The 24512-nt window shown below is 38.9% G+C and overlaps 1 protein-coding gene across 1 annotated transcript; it reads right to left on the bottom strand.

Moving 5' to 3' along the window:
* Positions 1 to 218: 218 nt before the first annotated feature.
* On the bottom strand, positions 219 to 24388 carry si:rp71-68n21.9 (kelch-like protein 9). Its single transcript, XM_057852922.1, has 11 exons — positions 24297 to 24388; positions 22372 to 22425; positions 17853 to 17995; positions 17488 to 17696; positions 17278 to 17410; positions 16904 to 17100; positions 16759 to 16834; positions 15562 to 16128; positions 15317 to 15496; positions 12467 to 12580; positions 219 to 7146 (listed from the first exon to the last, which is right to left on the bottom strand). The coding sequence occupies exons 2-11, from the start codon at positions 22374 to 22376 to the stop codon at positions 6650 to 6652; spliced, it is 2121 nt and encodes a 706-aa protein (XP_057708905.1). The 5' UTR covers positions 22377 to 22425; positions 24297 to 24388; the 3' UTR covers positions 219 to 6649.
* Between the last annotated feature and the right edge of the window lie 124 nt (positions 24389 to 24512).

Raw genomic sequence — 24512 nt, 5'->3', positions numbered from 1 at the left:
AATTAACAAAATATTTGAAAAAATTAGAAAATCAAACAATTTAAAATGAACAAAAAAAGAAAAGTTTTTGGAAAATATAAATATGAAAATAATGAAAAGTGAAGGAAAATTTATTAAGGAAAAATGAATAAATTCCTCCTCTTAATTTAAAAAATGTATTATTATTATTTATTTTTAAACATATATCTTTTATTTTACTTTTCTATATATACTTTTATTTCTTCATTCAAAAAAATCTTTATGATTTTTTTTCTATTATTTTTTTGGGCTTTAACCCTTTAACACCTAAGCCTATTTTGGCCGAATTTGCATGCATTTGATGTTGCCTTTATATTTCAAAGAAAAAAATGTTTACAATGGCCAAGTTGGGTCCCTTTTTTCAGGACACCTTGAACTTCATGTCCAAACTGTTGTTTTCTTCACTGACCAATTATAATCCACATTTTGGACCCAAAAAGACAAAAAAATCCCAAAATCTTTTTTCAAAATTTGTAATGTTGATGTCCCATTGACAACCAAACATGCTCAACCAACCGTTTTGAAGCCTGATAATATTTATTCAACTTGTTAGGATAAACATTCAATAGAAAAAAATAAGATTGAATAGTTTTATGTTTGACAATTCAACACAAACCGCAGGTATGGTCATAGGCGTTTTTGGCCTTTACACATACTATGGTCAAAACAGGTTATATACAGTGCAAAATAGTGAGAAAAAAGATTACATATATCATCTAACACACAAAGGGTTTGGAGGATATATCTTTGTGAAGTTAGGTATTGTACCCATCACCTTATCAAAATTATATACGTACATGCAATCAAGCTTCTTCAACACACATCTACATAAAATTGAAAAAGATTATAGTGAAGAGAAAAATATATATAACATAGAAAAAAAGTATTTTATAAAAAATTGACAAGTACTTAAGTTCAATTACAATTGTTCAGGCATGCGACCCGATAAAGTTTTTTTTTTTTTTTTTGCGCACTCAATAAAGCTTCTTCTTGAACAGGTCACGGAGCTGCGTCACACACAATGTCACACAGCCTACTCTTTCGCCGTTTGCGCGCTGCTGTCACCTCTACTCGCCGAGACGCCGACTCATCCCAGGAAAACAACGACAAATACGGCTCATCTTCTTCCTTGAGTTAATGAATTAATGCATTAGCTTGTGCTAAATGTAGTTTTAGATTCATTCTGCACGTTTCAAAGTCGCTCGCTCAAACCAACAGGCCGTTGCTTGCGTCGCATGCCTCCCTTTCATTAGTTGGCGCCTCGCTCGGAAACTTATTAAAAATGATCACATTCGGTTCATCCTTCTTGACATCACAACGGCTCTTGGGATGTGTAGTCTTTTGTGCTGCTTTCGGTTTTGAAAAAGGACAAGAAATGATGGAAATATGGAGATAGATACATGGTTCATGCAGCATTTTAATGCATATTTATGAGTGCAATAAAAATATAAAATTCAAATGACATTATCTCCCGTTTTTCTTGGTCGATTGACTTCAAATAAAAACTGGTGTGGACATCAACTTCCGCACTTTCAAATGAGACCAACCAGCGGCACGTGGGTGACGTAATAACAGCGTGACGAAGCTTCAAAGACGATATGCGTAAACGCGTCGCTGCCGACACGTTCGGTGTTAAAGGGTTAATTTTTGATAATTTTTTAAATATTTAATATTTTTTTTTATTAATACTAAATTTATATAATTACATAAAAATATTATCCCTGACATCTTACAATTTTACAAAGGGCTACTGTAACTATGATTATGATTGACTGAGTCCCTAATTTGACCAAACATCCCAATGATCCCAACTTGAAACCCTAACCCTAAAAATATGAAATGTCTGATTCCTATTTTATTCAGAATACAACCAAGATTATCCTTAAAAAAAAGACTACAATCCCAAGCAGTTGTTCCTTTTTTGTTATAAAAATATTAAATATAAAATTGCAAAAGAAAAGAAAAAAAAATCAGAGACTAGGCGGAGGCTCAGTGAATCAGTGCTGGACGTGCACAGGTGCGTGTTCGCCCACAGTGCTTGATCTCTATTGAAGGGAAGAAAAAGGGCTTTTTGGGGCAGTGTCACTCAAAATGTCAGCACTCTTTGTACACCTCAGGGCACTAGTGGAGTATGCATGGAGTAGAAAAGTATTTTACATTAATACCGTATTGGCCCGAATATAAGACGGCCCTTATTATAAGACGACCCCCTCTTTTCAAGACTCAAGTTTGAAAAAAGACTTTTTGAACACCAAATTAATTTTTATACAGAAAATAATTACAGTACATCTGAAACAAATGATTATTACAATATATTTGAGAGAAGAAGCATGTTATTTTGCCTCATTCAAATCTTAATGTCCGAACATTTAAATATGTAAACTGAAGTGCAATCACATTCGTAAATGAATGTGGCTTCTGGTTTTTGAAATGTAAATAAACCAATCTATTGTGATAAAACAACAACATTGCAATAACTGCATTAACCATCAAAGTGAAGTCAAACTGTAACTGTAATCTTGAAACAAATCTGAATAAGCAAAAACATTGCAGTTAAATAATGCAAACTGGTTAAACTTGAGAGTAGCTGAGATCTGTCATGACAGAACATCGCTTCAGTGATATCTGGCGCCATCTAGCGTCGTGAATGGGTATAATGTCTAGACCTCGAATATAAGACGACGCCCACTTTTTCAGTTTTATTTCAATGCAAAAAACACTGTCTTATATTCGGGCCAATGCGATACTATAAATTCCATATAGCACATTAAGTGTTTGTTTCATACAGAACAAGGGAATGAACATGCTGCCACCCTCCCATTTCAAATGGATTGGACATCTACTATTGATAAACTAATTGAAATTAACGGGAAAAGGATTAAAAGAGCCACATGATTGTGCATCTATCACTGTCCATAGCAGTGAATGAGATAAGAATGAGGAGAAATATGTAAAATAACAGAAAGGTGAGAAGGGGAGCAGTCAACAGTCTTCATGGTCTGAAGTACCGTTCATGTTCTTGAGTGTTATTCATAAGACTGAGACGATTGGATGACTTGTTTAATACTATAAACTAGAGATGCACGATAATATCGGTCACCGATAATTATCGGCCGATAATGGCAATTATGACGTCACACAGATAATCCAGATATAACGGAATTCAACTGATAATGCGATCCGATAATTATATACTTGATTTAGCCCCAAAATGTGCGCAATCAAAAGTTTTGTCCAATTCTGCTAGTTTTAAGGAGGTGTTTTTGCAGTGAAGTAATGTGATATATGTTAGGAATGGCTTACTTTTAAGGGCATTTTTGTGCAACTTGGCTGTTTACTCTCTAAGTAATTGTTGCCAAAAGCTTACATTACACGTCATTGCCATTGTTTAGTTGTTGGAATTGACTACTTGTTCACATTTGATGTGGAAAAAAATAGCACTAAATTACATTTTTGCACAGTAAAATTTGATCTTTGTATACTTTAACATTTTACATACATATTTGAATAGAATTATCGGCGTGACATTATCGGTTATCGGGTGGAAGGGGCAGGAAATTATCGGTTATCGATATCGGTTGAAAAATGTATTATCGTGCATCACTACTATAAACTTTTTTGTAGAATACTTGATGTGGCCCACATTCACCCAATGTCTATCTCCATCGGCCCATGGGTAATTTGAGTTTGAGACCCCTGCTTTAGGATAAGCCCTTACATTTTTAACTTTACCTTGTACAGCCTTCTCTGAAAACTTTCTGGTTCTAGTTTTTCTTCACGATTTCCCGTCACTGGGAACGGTCTCTTAAATGCTTTAAACATAATACAAATAGTAATGTCAAGTTGAGCGACTATTTAAATGTTTTCCTGTGTGCTTTGGTGTCCTTGGCCATGTCTCTGGTCTTATCTCAAAGTGAAGGACGAATCCCCATTTGCTGGAATTTGTTTGTGTTGAGTCCATAATTTGTTAGAACAAATGCAGAAGGATTATTACTGGTTTCTTGTACAAAAGAATGAGCGGTGTTTTATTTGTAAAGTCAGAATAATTAAGCGTGTAGAAGACCATACCCATGACTCGAGTTCATGTTCAGCCACAGTGCAGAGCTTTGTCAACTTTTTTTTTTAAATAACCAAAATGTTCTTTATATTCCCTTAGGCGCCTCATTTGTGAGACATTTGTGACATAGCTTCATTTCTATGGCGTTTTGGTGCATGACCACACAAAAACTGGATTAGTAATACCCTCTGATTTTTCAATGGAAAATCCAGCCCTTAAGGCAGATTAGTTTAGCAAAATTTGACTCACTGGCTACCATTGACAGAGATAGACATCCAATCCATTTCAACAGGGAGGGGCTGAGAGCGAGTGATTGCTGGTAGGCCTCCGAGTCAAAATAGATTGGACATCAATCACTATAAATGGCATATACACATGACCATTCCCTTGGAACGCTGGATTTTTTGTTCATCTTGATGACAAGTTACATTTGTTAGTTCTTAGACAGTCGCTGATGCCCGATTAATTTAGCATCATGAAATTTGTTTATCATGAGCAGATCAACTTAAAAGTCACAACATACGATGGCTGAAAAGACGATGGAAACCTGCCAATTTGGTTTGAAGCAGCAATTTTATGGTTACAAAACAAATAGCAACACCCTGCTAAATTAAAAGAAAGACTTCATTCCCTGTGGCCAGTTTTACTTACTGACATGAAATTTGGTCACCAAGTCTAAATTAGGGTGTAAATGAAAAAAATCCTGATGATACGGTCCCATCTGGCTCTCTATACAATATTTTCTGATATTAAATTACATTGATTTAATACAATATTTGAATATGTACACCTTTAACACAACACAAGAGAAAATACCTAATCCAAGGCAAATCAACATTTCTGACAATTTTGTTGCTGAAAAAATTCAGATAATTGAATTATTATTTTTTTAACAAAGCGGCAACAAAACGTATCTAAAAGCTGACAACGTTGACCAATGTTTTGCAATTTGATCAATCTGACTGAATCTTTGCTTAACTAAACGATGTTGCAATTGTAACACAACTAATCATAAGTACAACTGAAAAAAAAAGACTCAAGGGTCCACACCACATGTTGGTCTTTGCCGAATCAGAATTATTTTGCCTTTATCCCACTAGATACTATGTTGATGGTCTTAACGAGCAGAGTTCAGTGTTGCCAACTCTGACGCAACGACCTTAACACGGTGACGGCGAAAACGGAAGGCGAAGACGCAAACTTTTGATTCCAGCCTCCAAAGCAGAACGATTGGATTGCGGGGATTGCTCCGTAACCATATGAATGGAACGCTCCCTCGCCGATGACGTCATCACTCGCACACATCACTTTGGGCAAGTGGAGTCGCTGCTATTAAACATTCAAAACAGCAAACCTGGTGGAATGTCGGATTAAATTTACTGTTTTTATAATATTTTTAAATATATTTTATGTTCGCGTTTTGTGCCTTTTGAAGCAAAAGGAAAAAAAAACGCATGAGGCCACGGCTTCGAGTGGTTATGTTGTCTTCCAGGCTAAGGAGGTTGTTGTCAAGGAAGTGCATCATTGGCTGTCACTTTGTAAAACCGCACTGCTTTCTAGGGCCTGGCATGAATACTACATTGTTTTCACGCCGAATTGTGACATCGTTTGAATGGAGACGGAACCATGTAAATGCAAACATGAAATGTGTTGTAGACAAGTTTCCGAGGTACTTCCACTTTAACTTCTGCATGTCTGTTAGCAACTTCCATTTTAGAATTTCTCCATTCAACTTAAAAAACACCACAAAAAGTCGCTAGATTTGCCGCTTGGAACTTTTGACAAAAAAGTTGCCAAGAGGCTTTGGCAAGTCGCCAGATTTAGCGAGAAAGTCGCTAAATTGGCAACAGTGGCTGAGTTGCTTGGAAGCGGATGTTTTCAAATCCGATCGAGGCCACTTTCGTATGTGGATTTAATTTTTCGGAATGTGGCTGCAGTTTGAACTGTTGAGTGCCTCCAAATCGGATGTAGGCAAACGTCGATGACGTCAATTTGTATTGCTTAGCAATGAGTGAAATGGCGGGAAATCACAACAAATATGGAGAACAGACTCCTCAGTGTCTGTAAAATCATCCGGCTACTTCCATTATTCAAGAGGTAAATAACAGGCCTCCATGCTGAATAAGCGCTGCTGTTTGTTTAGCATGTTTCTATTGCTACCATGTGTTGTGACGTGTCTTATTTTTGCTCTTCTACACATGCGCTACACTTCTCGGGCCACTATAGAAAACAGTTGTTTGAGCAGTCATACTAATAGATAAAATACATCAGATTTGTGCATTTTGACCTGCATTCTGACTGTAGCCAAGAAGACATGTTCTAAAAGTCAAAAGAAATATCTAATATTTGGGTTTCAAAGAGGAATCTGCTGCAGCCTCCTGAATTAAAAGAAAGAATAAATCAGCCCCTGAAGCCGTTTCACTTAGCACACATGAAATTTGGTCACCATGTTCTACCCTGAGTACTTAGTAGACCCACAAAAAAAATCTTCACACATGGAGTGTGCTTTTTGTTTTGAAGTGACTATTTCCATGGTCTTTGAAGAAACAGATTTTGTCCAATTGCTATCAACTTTCAATTCTCGCCTGTGGGCAGAGGTCCTTCCTGAATGTGAGCCTCATCCACTGACCCCTCCGGCAAATGAACAGTCAGTGTGCAGGCTCGAATTCCGCCCAGAGGCTCCAAGATGTCAAACACGCGGTCCCACTCGTCCTTCTCGGGGTCGTAGCGCTGCACAATGTCCACCATGCAGCGGCTGTTCCATGAATATCCGCCCACCACGTAGATCTGGCCTTGCATGACTGTGACGCCAACGTCACTCTGGCCCCGCAGCATGGGCGCCACCACCGTCCACTGGTTGTCTGCGGGGCTGTAGTACTCGCAGCCCAGCACGTCATCGTAGTCGTTGCTGCCCCGAAAGTGGTTCCCACCCATTACGAAGAGGCGGTCCCCCACTGTGCACATGCAATGTAGGCCTCGCAACTCCTTCATGTCAGCCCGCCGGGTCCACTCGTCAGCCGCCGGGTCGTAGCGCCACAGCTCCTTCTGGAAGGCATCATGGGTGATGCCGCCTAGGTGACAGCACAGGAAACCATGATTCATACATGTGTGCTGACTACTGAGCTACTGAAGACCTATAGGAGAAAGTGCTGTGGTGTAGGGGTGTCAAACATTGTAGAATTAAAATTTAAAGTGAAGAGGGAGGAGGCAGTAAATATTTAAAATGACATATTTAAAAATTAAAAATGTAAATAAAGATTTCATCTACATTTTTAAGTTTTTCTTTTTTCAAGCTAAAAAAAAGCAATACTATAACTTTTTTATATTTTTTCATTCAATTTTTAAAAATTCATTTACAATATAATTTAATTAACTGCAAATATTTCCTTTTTTTTTTGTAGGGCTGTCAAAATTATCGCATTAACGAGCAGTAATTGATTTTTTATATTAATCATGTTAAAATATTTGACACATTTAACGCACATACCCTGCTCAAACAGAATAAAATGACAACACAGTGTAATGTCCACTTGTTACTTGTGTTTTTCGCTGTTTTGTCGCCCTCTGCTGGCGCTTGTGTGCGACTGATTTTATGGGTTTCAGCACCACATGAGCATTGTGTAATTATTGACATTACACAATGGCGAGCTACTAGTTTATTTTTTGATTGAAAATTTTACAAATTTTATTAAAACGAAAACATTAAGAGGGGTTTTAATATAAAATTTCTATAACTAGTACTAACATTTATCTTTTAAGAACTACAAGTCTTTCTATCCATGGATCGCTTTAACAGAATGTTAATAATGTTAATACCATCTTGTTGATTTATTGTTATAATAAACAAATACAGTACTTATGTACCGTATGTTGAATGTATATATCCGTCTTGTGTCTTATCTTTCCATTTCAACAATAATTTACAGAAAAATATGGCATATTTTATACATGGTTTGAATTGAGATTAATTACGATTAATTTTTAAGCTGTAATTAACTCGATTAAAAATTTTAATCATTTGACAGCCCTAGTTTTTTAAATTATATTTTCAATTACAAAAAAACCCCAGTAAACTCTTTTTTTTTTTTCTTTAATCACAAACACGAAAAAGGAAAAAAAAAACGGTAAAAATTCTTGTTTATTATTTTCCAAGTTTATTGATTAATTTACAGAAATTTTATTTCAATTGCATTTTAATAAGAAACATGAGTTTGGTGCAGATGATTTACTTTTGCGGGCTAAACAAAATATGTTACGGGCCGGATCTCGCTCCAGGGTCATGAGTTTGACTCCTGGAAATAGGTACTTACTCCTTGAGAATTTAAATTGATTGTGCTGTCAGTTAAAACTAAACTGGGCTACTTGCTCAGTAGTCAGCATGCTTGACTGCCACAGTGACAGTACAGGTTCAAACTTGATGTAGAGAGGTAATAACAACTATCAGACCAGTTGCATATACATTTTAGTTGTTTGTAACTGTAAAACAATCAAAATGATTTTATATATATAACAATAGTTTGTTGTTAATATGACGTTAAACGTTTATGATTTTCCATTTTTTTAATGCTAAAAGTCTGGCAACCACAGCTGCTAGTATTTTATAGTACAGGTAGTCCCCGGGTTACGAACAAGTTCCGTTCCTAGGCTGGTAATGTAACCCGAATTTCTGCGCATGCTGGAATTAACCCTTTAAGTACCCCAAAATACCCCCTAAACCTCAAAATAACTGTCCAAAAACATGTATTATACGTCTTATTATTAGATAAAGTAAAAGATAAGATATTGTGAGGTACGTTGTGTTAAATGATGTTCTGTTCAATGACTATTTGGGCTTTACTTATGAGTGAATCGCCTTGCTGAGAGAAAAGGGCACTCTGGAAAGAGTAGGGAGGCGAGACAGGAGGGATATCATGCCCGCTCAGGTCGCCAGCGTTGCTTTTCTTGGCACGAGCCTGCTGTCCGAACTCAAAAAAAAGGGTTGGGACTAGCAAGAGGAGTCGGCACCGGGGGAGATGCAGCAGCAGCAGCATGAGAACAATGAAATGGGACCTGACACCATCAAGAACTGCAGGACGGTGGTGACGCTGCTGGGGGAAGAGGGGATTCTGACATGGCAAGAACTAGGTACTGTTTACGCAACTAAAAAAAAACAAACCATGAGACAGAATGGCGGACGAGACTCCAGCATAGTAAAGTCGAAATCACGTTAAGTCGGGCACGCCGTAAGACTCGTAACATGGAAACCACCTGTACAGTATTTTTTTTTTTTTAACCCAATGTGATCATTCAGTGCCAGCACTCGATGTACAAGTTAGATTAAACTTATATCACTGTCAATGGCAACCAGTTTTAGGACAATTCAGTGTGTCAATTTTCACTTAAGTCACGCCAATTTGATTATTTTGCACACACTTAGAATGGCGTATGAGAACTTTTGGCACGACTGTCTTGAGTGAAATCATGAGCAAACACCTGCTTCCTGTGGTGGGCCGAGGGTGAGCGCGTTCACGCTGAGAGAAGACGCCTTGGCAGGAAGAGGTTGGTTAGAAAAGGTCAAACCGACTTGGTCGATGCAATTTGCAAGACTATATCCAGGCGAGTGTGTTTTCTTTGTGGGAAAGCAAAAAATACATGTTTAAGATGAATGTTATTTTGTAGGTCAGATTAGCTAATTGTAGTTTGATGTTGAACACAAAAAATATGCTGTATTTTATAAATGTGAGACTTCAAAGGGGTTAACTTAGTTCCTTTTTTGGATTGATTTCTAGATTTTTTTTCAATTTTCAGGAAAAAAACAAAATGAATTCAGTTGATGTGAATTTTATGTTTAATGTGTTTTATGTTAGAAAAAAAAAAATCTTTCTGCCTTTTAACTCCTTGTGCTATTGCTGTCAATATACAAAATCATGGATCTTAAAAGATGAATGTTAAAATAAAACTATGAAACATTTTTTTGTTTTTTAAACTGTTTAAATATGTTTTTAATATACTGTATACTGTACTTGTTATGTTTTAAGAAAAGAAAGATACCATCTGAAAATCCCCCCCCCAAAAAAATATATATACAGTGCCTTGCAAAAGTATTTGGCCCCCTTGAATCTTGCAACCTTTCGCCACATTTCAGGCTTCAAACATAAAGATATGAAATTTAATTTTTTTGTCAAGAATCAACAACAAGTGGGACACAATCGTGAAGTGGAACAACATTTATTGGATAATTTAAACTTTTTTAACAAATAAAAAACTGAAAAGTGGGGCGTGCAATATTATTCGGCCCCCTTGCGTTAATACTTTGTAGCGCCAACTTTTGCTCCAATTACAGCTGCAAGTCGCTTGGGGTATGTTTCTATCAGTTTTGCACATCGAGAGACTGACATTCTTGCCCATTCTTCCTTGCAAAACAGCTCGAGCTCAGTGAGGTTGGATGGAGAGTGTTTGTGAACAGCAGTCTTCAGCTCTTTCCACAGATTCTCGATTGGATTCAGGTCTGGACTTTGACTTGGCCATTCTAACACCTGGATACGTTTATTTTTGAACCATTCCATTGTAGATTTGGCTTTATGTTTTGGATCATTGTCCTGTTGGAAGATAAATCTCCGTCCCAGTCTCAGGTTTTGTGCAGATACCAACAGGTTTTCTTCCAGAATGTTCCTGTATTTGGCTGCATCCATCTTCCCGTCAATTTTAACCATCTTCCCTGTCCCTGCTGAAGAAAAGCAGGCCCAAACCATGATGCTGCCACCACCATGTTTGACAGTGGGGATGATGTGTTCAGGGTGATGAGCTGTGTTGCTTTTACGCCAAACATATCGTTTTGCATTGTGGCCAAAAAGTTCAATTTTGGTTTCATCTGACCAGAGCACCTTCTTCCACATGTTTGGTGTGTTTCCCAGGTGGCTTGTGGCAAACTTTAAATGAGACTTTTTATGGATATCTTTGAGAAATGGCTTTCTTCTTGCCACTCTTCCATAAAGGCCAGATTTGTGCAGTGTACGACTGATTGTTGTCCTATGGACAGACTCTCCCACCTCAGCTGTAGATCTCTGCAGTTCATCCAGAGTGATCATGGGCCTCTTGGCTGCATCTCTGATCAGTTTTCTCCTTGTTTGAGAAGAAAGTTTGGAAGGACGGCCGGGTCTTGGTAGATTTGCAGTGGTCTGATGCTCCTTCCATTTCAATATGATGGCTTGCACAGTGCTCCTTGAGATGTTTAAAGCTTGGGAAATCTTTTTGTATCCAAATCCGGCTTTAAACTTTTCTACAACAGTATCTCGGACCTGCCTGGTGTGTTCCTTGGTTTTCATAATGCTCTCTGCACTTTAAACAGAACCCTGAGACTATCACAGAGCAGGTGCATTTATACGGAGACTTGATTACACACAGGTGGATTCTATTTATCATCATCGGTCATTTAGGACAACATTGGATCATTCAGAGATCCTCACTGAACTTCTGGAGTGAGTTTGCTGCACTGAAAGTAAAGGGGCTGAATAATATTGCACGCCCCACTTTTCAGTTTTTTATTCGTTAAAAAAGTTTAAATTATCCAATAAATGTTGCTCCACTTCACGATTGTGTCCCACTTGTTGTTGATTCTTGACAAAAAATTAAATTTCACATCTTTATGTTTGAAGCCTGAAATGTGGCGAAAGGTTGCAAGATTCAAGGGGGCCGAATACTTTTGCAAGGCACTGTACATATATATATATACAAAAGCGGTTGCGCGACGTCTGTAAATGCGGGTTTTCGGGGTAAAACGGACAAATTAAAAATAGTTCGGGGGCTTACTGCTCCATGAATCTGCTATGGCAGCATATAGACATGTTGTTCTATCAAACACAACAATTCTTTTGGCTTAAAATACAGCAGTTTCTTTTAAATAGGAGTGCAAGAGCAGAAACGGCTTTTTCAGTCTTGTCTGTGTTTTCCGTCATATGTATATATTAGCTTTTAAAAAGTGCTTCAAACTCTAAAGTAGGTTACCACAACCTTTTAAACCTAATGTTATTTTACGCTAGAACGTTCTGCTAAGACTCCCGTAACCTCCCCCGTAAGCCTTGAATGTCCCGATTGTGTTTATCTGGAGACGGAAGACTTTTTTCCTCTGTGAAGACCAGCAGTCAAGGCCGTCGCAAAGCCTTTATCATCAGTTCCAGTCACTTTTGCGGAAGCACCATTTTTCTGCATTCTGTTTGAGAATTCTGGAGCTGAAGATGCACCTTGGTTTGCCAATTTTAGTTTTGAGTTATGGTTTATTGGGAAGGAAAACATGCTTTGGGTGCAAACTCTTTGTTTTTGAACATCCACCTTTGCTCATATTTGACTCATTTCCTATGAGGTCTATGAAGTCAGCTGGATCTTTGTATCTTTTACGCTACAATAGCTGATTACCTGAGATGTACAACATGTTGTCATGGACCGTCCCGGCGTGACCATAATGAGATTGGGCCATGCTGTTCACAAAGGTCCACTCATTTGTCTTCAAGTTGTAGCACTCCACCGAGTCTGAGGTTTGGGTAGAAAATAATTCAGTGTCAAGTCAGGTTTTACACAGGAAATCAGGCATTGACAACCTTTTTGTAATTTTAGTCTGGTTGGCAAGAAGGTCTAAAATTGTGACATTTCTAGTTGCCTGTCAATCACAAAAAAATATTTAAATAAAATGAAATGATTTTTTTTTTTTTTTTTTACCTTTTTTAATTTCATATTTTAAATCTCAAAAAATAAAAATAAATATATAAAAACTTGAGTATTACTATTTTACCCATTCTGTTTTTTTTAATTAAAAAATAAAGAATACAATGGTAGTTCTACATATGAAGTTAGTTCATTCCAGGACCTTGTTTGTGAATCAAAATGGTCATACGTCGACCAGGATTTTCCCATAAGAATACATTTTTATAAAACTAAATTATAATTCCAATAATTCGTACCACAGCCCGAAAAACTACACTAAATGCCTAATATACCTGGACGTACTGTGTGGCTGTCGTGACAGAGTGAGAAAGGTGGGGTAGAGCTTTTACTTTCTCTATTAATGTTTTGTTGTTGGCGTCAATTGCGGAAGACAGTAGGCGTGTTGTGTATTACAAGTTCTGAAATAAATGATTAAAAACCTGACAAAGCTGGCGATTTCTTTGTTGCTGTTACCACAATAATAATTGTCACCTTAACTTATAAAATGGCGAATGGAGATCGGAGGAGGATTGTTGAGATCTTAGACATTCTATGGCCTTATTGTTGAGTCAGTTCACGGATGTGCACACCACACTTATATTTTTCTATCATTTCCATCTTCATTTTAATGGTAAGCATTAGGGTTGGGAATATCTGGCATGAAGCCGATTCGATATGTATATAGATACACAGGTTACGATTCGATTAAATAATGATACATTTTTGAGGCCGAGCGATTCGATGCGATTCGATACAGTTTAAGAATGATACGGTTCGATACAGAGTGAAAACGATACGATAGTAAACATTTGTTGTGTGTGTTCGTACAGTATTTTAAACGTAAAAAAGACCACATTTCTAATAGCAAAATTAAACAACAAAATTTCATACCAATGTTATGTTTTATTTTTTTTATGGAAAAAAAATAAGGCTTACTATATGACCGTCATTTTGTTGAATGGGATTGATAATAAAATAAAACTCTAGTGACAGACCTCAATAAAGTGCAGTAATTCAATTACTGTATTTCCTGGTGTTTTGAACACTAGAGGTTAGTAATTGAAGTGCAAACTTTATACGTAAACATCTTACAAACAAAAAAATATTAATTATATGCAGCAGCTCTAGAAAAAAAGAATTAAACCTGCTAGTGTTATCATAAATACATAATAAATTATGCTTTAGCACTGGTATAATTGGGGGAATAAAAACATGGCATTTTAGACAGACAGGTCAATAATCATTACTTTAACCTTATACACAGCAAAGTCATTCACTTATGCCTGTGCTTCCACATTTTTTATTCCTCATCATTGTCCATATCTTTTTTGAAGGGCAGATTTTTCTTGAGGAAGATCAACTGATCCACATGTTCATGTTTAACTAGACTGTTTCGTGGAAACAATACGCCGCCCTTTCCGCCATTGTAGGGTTAGGGTTATTTTTCAGGGTTAAAAACTCACGATCTCTGTACCGCGTCACACTAGCTCTGACCCATGCGAACAGATCTGGCTGCCTTCATCACTTCAGAGTCCAACTTTTGTCTTCCAGAGTGCGTTGAAAATCAATCGCTGCACATCGCTGGCGTGGTGCTCAAACTGTCCATTGTTTTAGCATGTTGCTTCGTTGCCACTGCTAGTTTCGTTTTGGGCTGTGAAGAAACGCTACGGAGCGTGCGTTACAGTGGTTTTGTTACCTCTCACGTTGTTATGACACGCCCGTGATGATCGGGTAATGACGGCGACCACTACCGGTCCTGCCGAAATGCATGGGAAGTTGAGGCAACCACAACTGTGAGTGGTGTTTGTCCATATTATATCATGCGTTCGGTCACAATCTAAGCAATGCATTGAACTAGGCATTAGAAGCCGATTCTTGTGCTCGCGATAGCCGAATTCTATCTCTACTATCGGTTCATTGAATATTTAAGGGCTAATTACTGTCGAATGGTAACTTTACTATCGGTACAGCTGTATCTCTCACCTGTAAAACCGGATATCCGGTCATATCGCTTTAACGTTCTCAAGCTTAGTAAGCATCACTTTTTTCTTTTTTTTCACCGCCTGCACCAACCTTCTTGGAACCCATGTTGATTTCTCTCACAAGAAAATCCACTGAGCATCCGTCTCGCAAAACAAAGAAACTGTGGCGCTGTCATAAATCGTCGTATTTCGAGCATTTCGTTGGATGTAGAGACAAATGGAGAGTAAAATTTTACGTCGGATGTTGAAAAGATCGTGTGTCAAAGCGATTCCATGTCGAGGTACCACTGTATATGGAACAAATAAAGAGATTGAAACCTCAGTTGGAGATCAGTTTTAGTTTAGAGTACCTTTAAAACAATCCTAAATCTAATCTCAAATCCGAGGGCTCAATTCACCTTGACAACAAGACTAAACCAAACTCGCACCCTAACCTGGAAAGAGGGAGTTGAAAAGGAGAGCTTCAGTAATCCCCAACTTCTAGCTGCTAAGAGAAGCTAGAAAAAAATAACTTTCTTGGTCAGATTCTAGTGTGGTTTTTCAGAACTACACAATGACCTCCGGAGCAAAATAACCCACTTACCAATCTCACCAACTGCATTCCTGCCACCAACTGCGTAGAGTTGCCCCTTCAGGGCGCTTAGGTGGAAGAAAGTCCGCTTCTCTTTCAGCGATGCGATCTGAAGCCACACATTGAAGCGCGGGTCGTAGCGATAGGCGCTATCGATGGCCGTCTTACCCTTGGTGTCGTAGGTACTCTGACCTGAGAAGATGGTGGAATGTAATGAAAATTCTTCAATTCTAAACTCAATGTTTTAACGTTCCCACCTCCAACAATGAAGAGAAAGCCGCCTAGAAGGGCCACGCCATGTTGGTAGCAAGGAACTTCCATTGGTTTGAGGGCTCTCCAGTGACCTGTCTTATCGTCGTACATTCTCAGTTCACGGCTCACCACCAGCTGCTGCCGCATGACACCGCCCAATGTCACGATATGGGTGGTGTCCGAGCGGATCTGGGTTCGCTCGCTTTGGAGTACTGGCTGCATGAAAGGCATCATCTGATAGTTACTGGCCTCAAGCAGAAGGTTGACGCAAGAGGTCTCAGAACGCATTAGGGATTCGCCTTCCTCGTCCTTGTCATCTCCTTCATGGGAGATTTGAATCAGCTCTGAAGGGCTCATCAGAGGGAAGCGAATGTGACGCATCAAGGCGTAGATGGAATGGCGGCGCTTGGCACAATCGTGAGCCAGCCAGCCTTTGGCGATGTGGTAGAGCTCCATTTCGGAGAAACCCCTCAATGAGTTGCTGGCCAAGACTCCGACGATGGTCTTCTCGGAGAGTTGCAGATAGCGATCGCACTGCACCAATGTTGACAGGTTGCGGCCCACAAACTCGGCTACCAAAAAAATCAGTGATGATTAATCAATGCTTGATTGCATATAGCTTGTCCATCAATTTATTCATTTTCTAGTCTAACTTCTGAAACAAAAGCTTTTAGTTCTGTAAATTACTATACTGTAGGGTACTCTTATGCCCTGAAGCTTCAAGTTAATTTCATAGTATGACCCTAAGCCTTCACCTTAACCTCGTAACAAGGTTGTATTTGATGCAATGTTTCTTTTTCAGTTCGTCTCTGACTCTGGACTTTTTATTTGTAGCTTTTCATATTGCTTTAGAATAGATTTTAATGCAACCTCCATATCCCTTTGTTTTGTTTATAAATACAATTGTTAGATCATGTTGCTCTTGATGTGTCTTGTTGATTTTAACGTGAGCTTTATTTATCCTTGTGTTTGTTTTTATTTCTTTTATGTTTTGCTGATTTTAATGTTAGACGGGACTTTGCATGGATCACTGAATGTTAGCTCGAATGCATTCCGTAGGTAGTCGTAGTCATAGTTCGTTCGAACTTGTTTTACGATACCCTGCCTGGTTGACTTGCTTACTTCAGTGCACTTGGGTCCCTCTTTTGTCTGCATACCGCCAAGCGAAACCCCTTTAAATATGACAGTGTCCAGTTACTCACAGACATTCTTTTGCACATCCTCCAAGATTAAGTCAGATGCGATGCCTTCTACTTCCACGCAATTATCAACTGTGATCTGGATCAGGAGACACACATGAGCGGTTCGTGCTACAACAGCATTGCCAGAATTTTGACAGAAGCTCACCTCACTGCTCAGAAGCTGGTTGCAGAACTTGAGTACAGGCATGACCTGCAAGAAGTTGGCGGCCTCCAGGGTATCCTGGAGGTTGCTCATATCCAGGCTGACTTTCGAGGTGTATATGAAATCTAAAATGTTCTTCAGGCCCAACTTGGTGACGCCGTGCAGCTTGATCTCACGCATATCCGTCTCGCGCATACCTCCTGAACAATTTACAAACAGTATGTTACTGGACAGATTGATGATTTTTCAGCTACTGTATGAGTTAACTAAAGTGGTTACACTGAAGAAAGATAATTGCTTCACTTTGTTGGATACAAGAATGATTTGTGGGGAATGTGTTGATTCTCAATTACTCTATCTAGCAGAGGACATCAAACCTGTGAACATGGCTTTAAAGTAGTCACTGGATGAAGCCATAATGACTCGATGCACTGGGAAAGTCTCCTCACAGTCTCCTGGAACCAAAACCACATCGCACAGTACGTCACTGGTCCTGAAAACATTCAAACCCTGCAAAAAAAAACAAACAAAAAAAAACAAACTATAACTGACCTTCATAAACTTAAGACTAAAAACTTGGCTTGTACCTGTAACACAGCTGAGCCATGGTCAGTACTACTAAACACCTTGGAAAGAGGCCGAGGCGGAAGTTTGGGCTTGGTAGCTTTGTCAGGCCGCTTGGGTGGAATTTTCTTAGCTGGTGTAAGAGGAACAGGAGCTGGGGATGGAACCCGAGGAATAGCTGGTGCTGGAGGTGGAACAGGGTCTGCCAGAAGGAGCCTGTCATCTACCGCTACTATATAAAGGACAGATTCCTTATTTTTAAAGACGAATACTTTATAATGTAGCAAACAGAAAAAACAGCAGTGTTCGATTCTTGAATAGATAGCAAATCCCTCAGTATTTAGCTTTTGTTCCATATTCAACCTGTTCCATGGTGGTGAGCACTGACCTTGACGAGCTGGTCGCTCCGGGGGTGGAGCAGGAGATCTCTCGGGTTGAGCGTGTGCCCTGCCGGGCTCCCGAGAATGCCGCCTGCCACTCAAGCGGGAAAAGCGTCGACTCAGCCTTCCTGCGCCGCCGTCGTCTCCGATCCTGCAGCGGTAAAGACAGTCTTTGTGGCTGTACTACTAACAGTTTTAACTTTGCACCTGACTTTGGAAGTATACCTGTCCCTTCCTTGATTGGGAACCTACACAACAGTTACCTTCAAGTCCACTTTGCACCTGACTTTGGAAGTATACCTGTCCCTTCCTTGATTGGGAACCTACACAACAGTTACCTTCAAGTCCAGGAGTAAATCTTATTTTTTTAATGAATCTATTTATTCATCCCTTTTTTTATGACAAGCACCACCCATCCCGTTTGTATGAAATCTCTTTATCACCAATTTGCCTTTGAAGGGCAATTCAAAGTGGCTGCTTACTAGTGTTGCACGATAATTATCAGTCAGATAATTATTGGTCCGATAATAGGCATTATGCCGTCATCCCAGTAAATCCAATAACATTATAAATAGGCCCGATAATATATAATATTTTTGGCACGGTGTCGGTGGATTGGAATGTGTGCGTTTGAGTTGTTTCATGGACCTAGACCAAAAAAGTCTCCTCTCCTCTTGCACCAGATGTTTTATCTGCTGACAAAGCACAATACCTGTTGGGTTTATGTTTATTTTAGTTCAGTGCTCATTGTTCAGGGGAACATGTCGTCAATGATATTGACTAACTGTTTAACAAGAGTTAATACATTAATAAGCTCTTCAGATAATCAGTTTGGTTTTAAACCTAGGCATGGCACAGAAAATCACGTTGTATGATTTTTAAATAATAAATTTGCATTTAATTGCATGAAATGAGTATTTGATACATCACAAAAATCAAACTTTAATATTTGTACAGAAAACTTGCTATTACAGATACCAAACGTTTCCTGTAGTCCTTGACAAGGTTTGCACACACTGCAGCAGGGATTTTGGCCCACTCCTCCATGCAGATCTTCTCCAGAGCCTTCAGGTTTCGGGGCTGCTGTCGGGCAACACGGACTTTCAGCTCCCTCCATAGATTTTCTATCGGGTTCAGATCTGGTGACTGGCTAGGCCACTCCAGGACCTTAAGATGCTTCTTACGGAGCCACTCTTTAGTTGCTTTGGCTGTGTGCTTTGGATCGTTGTCATGCTGGAAGACCCAACCACGACCCATCTTCAGGACCCTCACTAAAGGAAGGAGGTTGTCAGAAAGATCTGGCGATACATAGCCCCATCCTTCCTCCCCTCAATACAGTGCAGTCGTCCTGTACCCTTGGCAGACAAGCAGCCCCCAAAAAAAGATGTTTCCTCCTCCATGTTTCACGGTTGGGATGGTGTTCTTGGCGTTGTACTCATCCTTCTTTTTCCTCCAAACACGACGAGCCGAGTTTAGACCAAAAAGTTCAATTTTGGTCTCATCCGACCACATGACCTTCTCCCATTGCTCCTCTGGATCATCCAGATGGTCAGTGGTAAACTTCAGACGTGTCTGGACATGCACTGGCTTCAGCAGCGGGACCTTGCGTGCGCTGTAGGATTTTAATCCATGACGGCGTAATGTGTTTCCGATGGTTTTCTTACGAGACTGTGGTTCCAGCTCTCTTCAGGTCATTGACCAGGTCCTGTCGTGTAGTTCTGGGTTGATCCCTCACCTTCCTCATGATCAGTGATGCCCCACGAGGTGAGATCTTGCATGGAGCCCCAGAATGAGGCAGATTGACCGTCAACTTGAACTTCATCCATTTTCTAATAATCGCGCCAGCAGTTGTTACCTTCCCACCAAGCTGCTTGCTTATATTCCTGTAGCCCACCCCAGCCTTGTGCAGGTCTATTATTTTATCCCTGATGTCCTTACACAGCTCTTTGGTCTTGGCCATTGTGGAGAGGTTGGAGTTTGTTTGAGCATGTGAACAGTTGTCTTTTATACAGGTAACAAGTTCAAACAGGTGCAGTTACTTCCGGTAATGAGTGGAGAACAGGAGGGGTTCTTAAAAAAGAACTAAGAGCCGAAATATTTACTAGTTGGTAATGTATCAAATACTTATTTCATGCAGTTTTGTATTAGATTGCGTCCCTCACAGTTGAAGAGAATTTATGATACAAATTACAGACCTCTACATGGCTTGCAAGTGGGAAAACCAGCAAAATCGGCAGTGTATCAAATACTTGTTCTCCCCACTGTATGTTCTAAAAGAATTAGTCAATACCTATATGAGGAAAAACTCCTCTATGTTCATGTGTTTTCTAGACGCTTCCAAAGCCTTTGATCGTGTGAACCACGGGAAGTTGTTTAAGAAATTAAGCCAAGCGGGGGTTCCCAATGACATCCTAAGAATTATTTTATATTGGTATATTCATCAAACTATGCAGGTTAAGTGGAACGTTTGAATATCTGCCCCCTTCCAAGTTAGCAATGGGGTCAGACAGGGGAGCATTCTATCTCCAATTTTATTCAATTTTTATATGAATTAACTGTCAGAACTGTTAAGTAAGTGTAAAACTGGCTGCATGGTTGGTGGTGACCCATAATGTATGCAGATGATTGTGTGCTACTTAGCCCAAGCTCGGCTGGTCTGCAGCAGCTACTCAATGGGTGTTCCGGCTATGGGGAGCTATACAACATTAAATACAATGAATCAAAAAGTGTCATTATGATATTGAGAACCAAAGAGGACAAACGGTTGGTTTTCCTTGATTTTAAGTTGTCTGGTCAAGTTTTAAAGTCCTGTATTCAGGTAAAATACCTTGGTCATATACTCATGGACACTCTGACTGACAATGAAGACATATTGCGTGTCGCTCATTATATGTCGAAGCCAATGTTCTCTCCCGAAAATTTGGTCAGTGCTCTGATGAGGTCAAGCTCGCCCTGTTCAAGGCCTATTGTACTCCCCTCTACACTGCGCATCTGTGGTAAATGGTAAATGGTGTTATACTTGTATAGCACTTTTCCACAATAAGACAAGTTTTCAGAGACTGCAAGTGGCAAACAATGACTCTCTGAGAATCTTGCTGAAAAGGACCAGGTGGTGCAGTTTAGGGCTGCAGCTATCGATTATTTTAATAGTCGATTAATCGATGAACTAGTTAGTTCGAATAATCGAGTAATCGGATAAGGAACAAAAAAAATTAAAATACCTAAGCTGAGCCTCAAACGGTATAAAATAAATAAACGAATAAAGATCTTTGTACAACAAAATAACAATGGCTAACTTACATAGCAAAAGTCCGCTAGCTTAAATGGACAATGGCTAATTTACATGGCAAAAGTCCGCTAGCTTAAATGCTATAAAACGCAAATGCTTTTTTTAAATAAAAATGCTCCTAACAAATGGTTCGGACACATATTCCCACAAAACAAACAAACAAACAAAACAAAAACGGCTAATTATACCAATAAACTAAATTACGAATGCATCAAAAAAAAAAAAAACAGCTCAAAAAAAAAAAAACTTGGCTTATGTTGGTCCTAACATGGAGCAGCTGGATTCAGCCATGTGAAATGAGGCAGACTAGAGGGCAGTGTGTCCACTGAAATCAATAAAACTAAATGCAAACACTTTCAAAATAAATAAACCATTACAATGCCACTTTAATTAAACAAATACTCAAAGCAGCAAAACTTAATTCGAATCTTTTTTTTCTAATCGAATACTCGAGTTAATCGATTAATCATTGCAGCACTAGTGCAGTGCATCTGAAATGTTTGTAGCTGCGCATGTGAATACTCTCCAGGCCTTCCTTAGGGTGCTGATGTTTAATTTTTTTGATTGTTTAAAGTGTTCTGAAAATGTGATTGTCTGGGACCTGACTAACATTTTGCACAGTTCTACACGCTGCTTGTCACTGTTCTGGAAACAGTGGTATAGGTGGGTCACTAGATGACCTAGTTTTGTATCACTGTAGTTTACCTTCTTTTATTGTTTTTTTTTTTTTTTTTTTTAGTTTTGTTTAATCTGTTCCTCGTATTGTACTGTATGGTTGTGGCTTGGACCTTGAGTCTGTTAATAATAAAATCTAATCTAATCTAAAATACTGTACAGAGGGATGAAAAAGTGATTGTGCATTAACCCCTTTATGGTGTCCTTCTACTATTACGACTGCAACTCGGTTGTATTGCATTCACGTTACACAAACCTGAGTAACGCCGGATCATCCTGCTAGTTGCTGCTAAGTGAAACGTTTCTTGTTTCAGACTTGTGGAGCTTCATTATTAGTATGAGTTTTGTGTTATAGCTTGAGGTATTGAAACATAACTGCTATGAAGCCTAAAGGTTTAGTCTTTCAGTCTAATGTAATAGTTCAAATTTGGTAGCAATCAGACAAAATCTACAATACACTTCCACTTTTTAACCCTGGAAACAGCTAGAAGGACTCTAAAATGGCAGTTTTAGACCAAAATAGAAGACTTCCTGTATCACATTATATGTAGGAAACACCTTACCCCATGTAGCTGGCGTTCTGAGCTCGTGGGCTGTTACCGCACTGTCGAGACTTCCTAAATGAATGCAATGAAGAAGAGTGTTCAAGTCACTGCATACGGGATTCTTTCCTTTACCTTGCCAGTATTGGTCAATTGAATTTGCCCTAAAAAATAAAAAAAAAAGAGCCACTATAATGACAAAAATTCCCCAAAAATGAAAGCCTGAAATTAAGATGGCAGACATGTTTGGTCTTTCCATGCATGACTTCTAAAGAATTTTCTCTAGATCTACTGATGGCAGACAAGCATACCAAATTTAATTCTAAGTAAAACTGACATCATTGGCTGAATTGAAAGTATATTAATTAAGTAGTGCTAGTAAGCCAATTTTTGTGCACAATACTTAACCAAACTTCAGTTTTCATTAGGATGAACAAACCTGAAAAACTAATGAGTTTGGGACTATAGATAATGGCTCAAAATTGTGTCAATAGTGGACTAAGATGAATACATTAAACATATAATAGGGCCTTCAACCCCGAAAACTCACTCCTAACAAAAAAACAAAACCTACCCTTTGATTAGGTACATCAATCATCATTAAGTTTAGGTGAACTGTAAACATATTTGTCACTAGAAGATGCACACACAAAAAAAAAACATCTCGTGGACTCGAGAGTGAATTTTAACACCTCGTTTCGACCCAAAATTTGTTTGTTTATTGTCGTCATCATCGGTATCATTGACAGTTACAAGATAGCATTGTGATAAGATTAATTAACCCGAAGAAAAGACAAGGGCTGACGGGAGAAGCCTGGACTTGTTAAATTCCTTCCCCAGTAAACCAAAGGACGCAAATCTTGGCATAATTTGGTCACAATGTCAATCAGAAGAGAAGAAAACAAAAAGAATCTGTGCCCAAAACTGAACAGAAGGTTTGCTATTATTGTTTAAATCGGTCATTTTGAGGCCACTTCCATGGCCAGTACTTTGTAGGAAAGTTAGACACAAATCTGGCCTCGACACCAGCTGCACCAATTGACACAATTTTGTTTAAAAAAAAAAAAAAAAAAAAAAAAAGAAAGAAAGAAAAAGCGGCTCAAGAACCCATATTCAAATTTGATCAGAAAGATGACTTTTTTGTTTGGAAAGTTATTTTGGGTTGAATTCTTGTCACGCTATTTTTTAAAGATAGTTCCAGAAAAAAATTACCCTGAAACAGTTGAGAGTTTCACCAACTGACAAGAAATTGCCTGGACACGTCTATCATAACAGGATGCACAGAAAGTCTCAAAGACCCATGCCTAAAATTCATCAGATAGTTGACCATATTGGTTTTTGAAGCAGCAATTTTGGGGCAACAGACCTAGTAGTTTACAGAACAGACAGATGGGGGAAAAGCAGTCCCGCACGCCAGTTTCACTGACTGAAATGGGTGCACATGTAGCTTATAACAGGATACACAAAAGATCAAGAACTCGTGCCGGATGTTGAACAGTAACTTTCCCATTTTTTTTGGTGGCAGTCATTTTGGAGCGAATTTCAGATGTGTATTTGGTGGAAGTTTAGAAAAAAACAAAAATCAGCTACGGGCATTAGTTACTTTGAATCACATAAAATTAGGTGTATAAGTTGATTATAAGAGGATGCACAAAAATGTTTTAGGGACTCATGTCCAAAATTGAACAAAAACCTTCCCGTTTTGGTTTGGAACCATCATTTCGTGGTGAATTTGAGAATTTTATTTTAGTGTCATCTCAGTCCTGAAATTTCAATTGCAAAGTAAACTTTTCACATGTACTTTACTTCACAAACCTATTGGCTAAGACTTTCATAAACACAATGCAAAACGAAAAGTATTGAGTTGTGCTGCAAAATAGTGCAATGCTACTTCCTGTTTCCCAAAACACATTTGACCAAACATAAGCATCAAGCATCGGCCTTACCTGGCTGAAATCCTCCTGAGCAGACCAGACCCCAGGCCTTCTCCCTCCAGCCTGCGGCTCTGGAAAGAGGTCTGCTAGAGACAAAATGTCAGCCACACTTGTCAAGAGGCCTCAAGAGTCTCGTCGTGTGTGTTACGGCGGATGGTGAACGGGATCTCGGCGAAAGCTCACTCACTTCCTGTGTCACTTCTCTTTTGAGGCCACAAGCGACGCTCT

The sequence above is a fragment of the Corythoichthys intestinalis genome, chromosome 12 (genome assembly GCF_030265065.1).
Source record: "Corythoichthys intestinalis isolate RoL2023-P3 chromosome 12, ASM3026506v1, whole genome shotgun sequence".
Taxonomy (NCBI): Eukaryota; Metazoa; Chordata; class Actinopteri; order Syngnathiformes; family Syngnathidae; genus Corythoichthys; species Corythoichthys intestinalis.
Note: the sequence above shows the minus strand (reverse complement) of the source record. Positions and strands in the feature narration are given on the sequence as shown.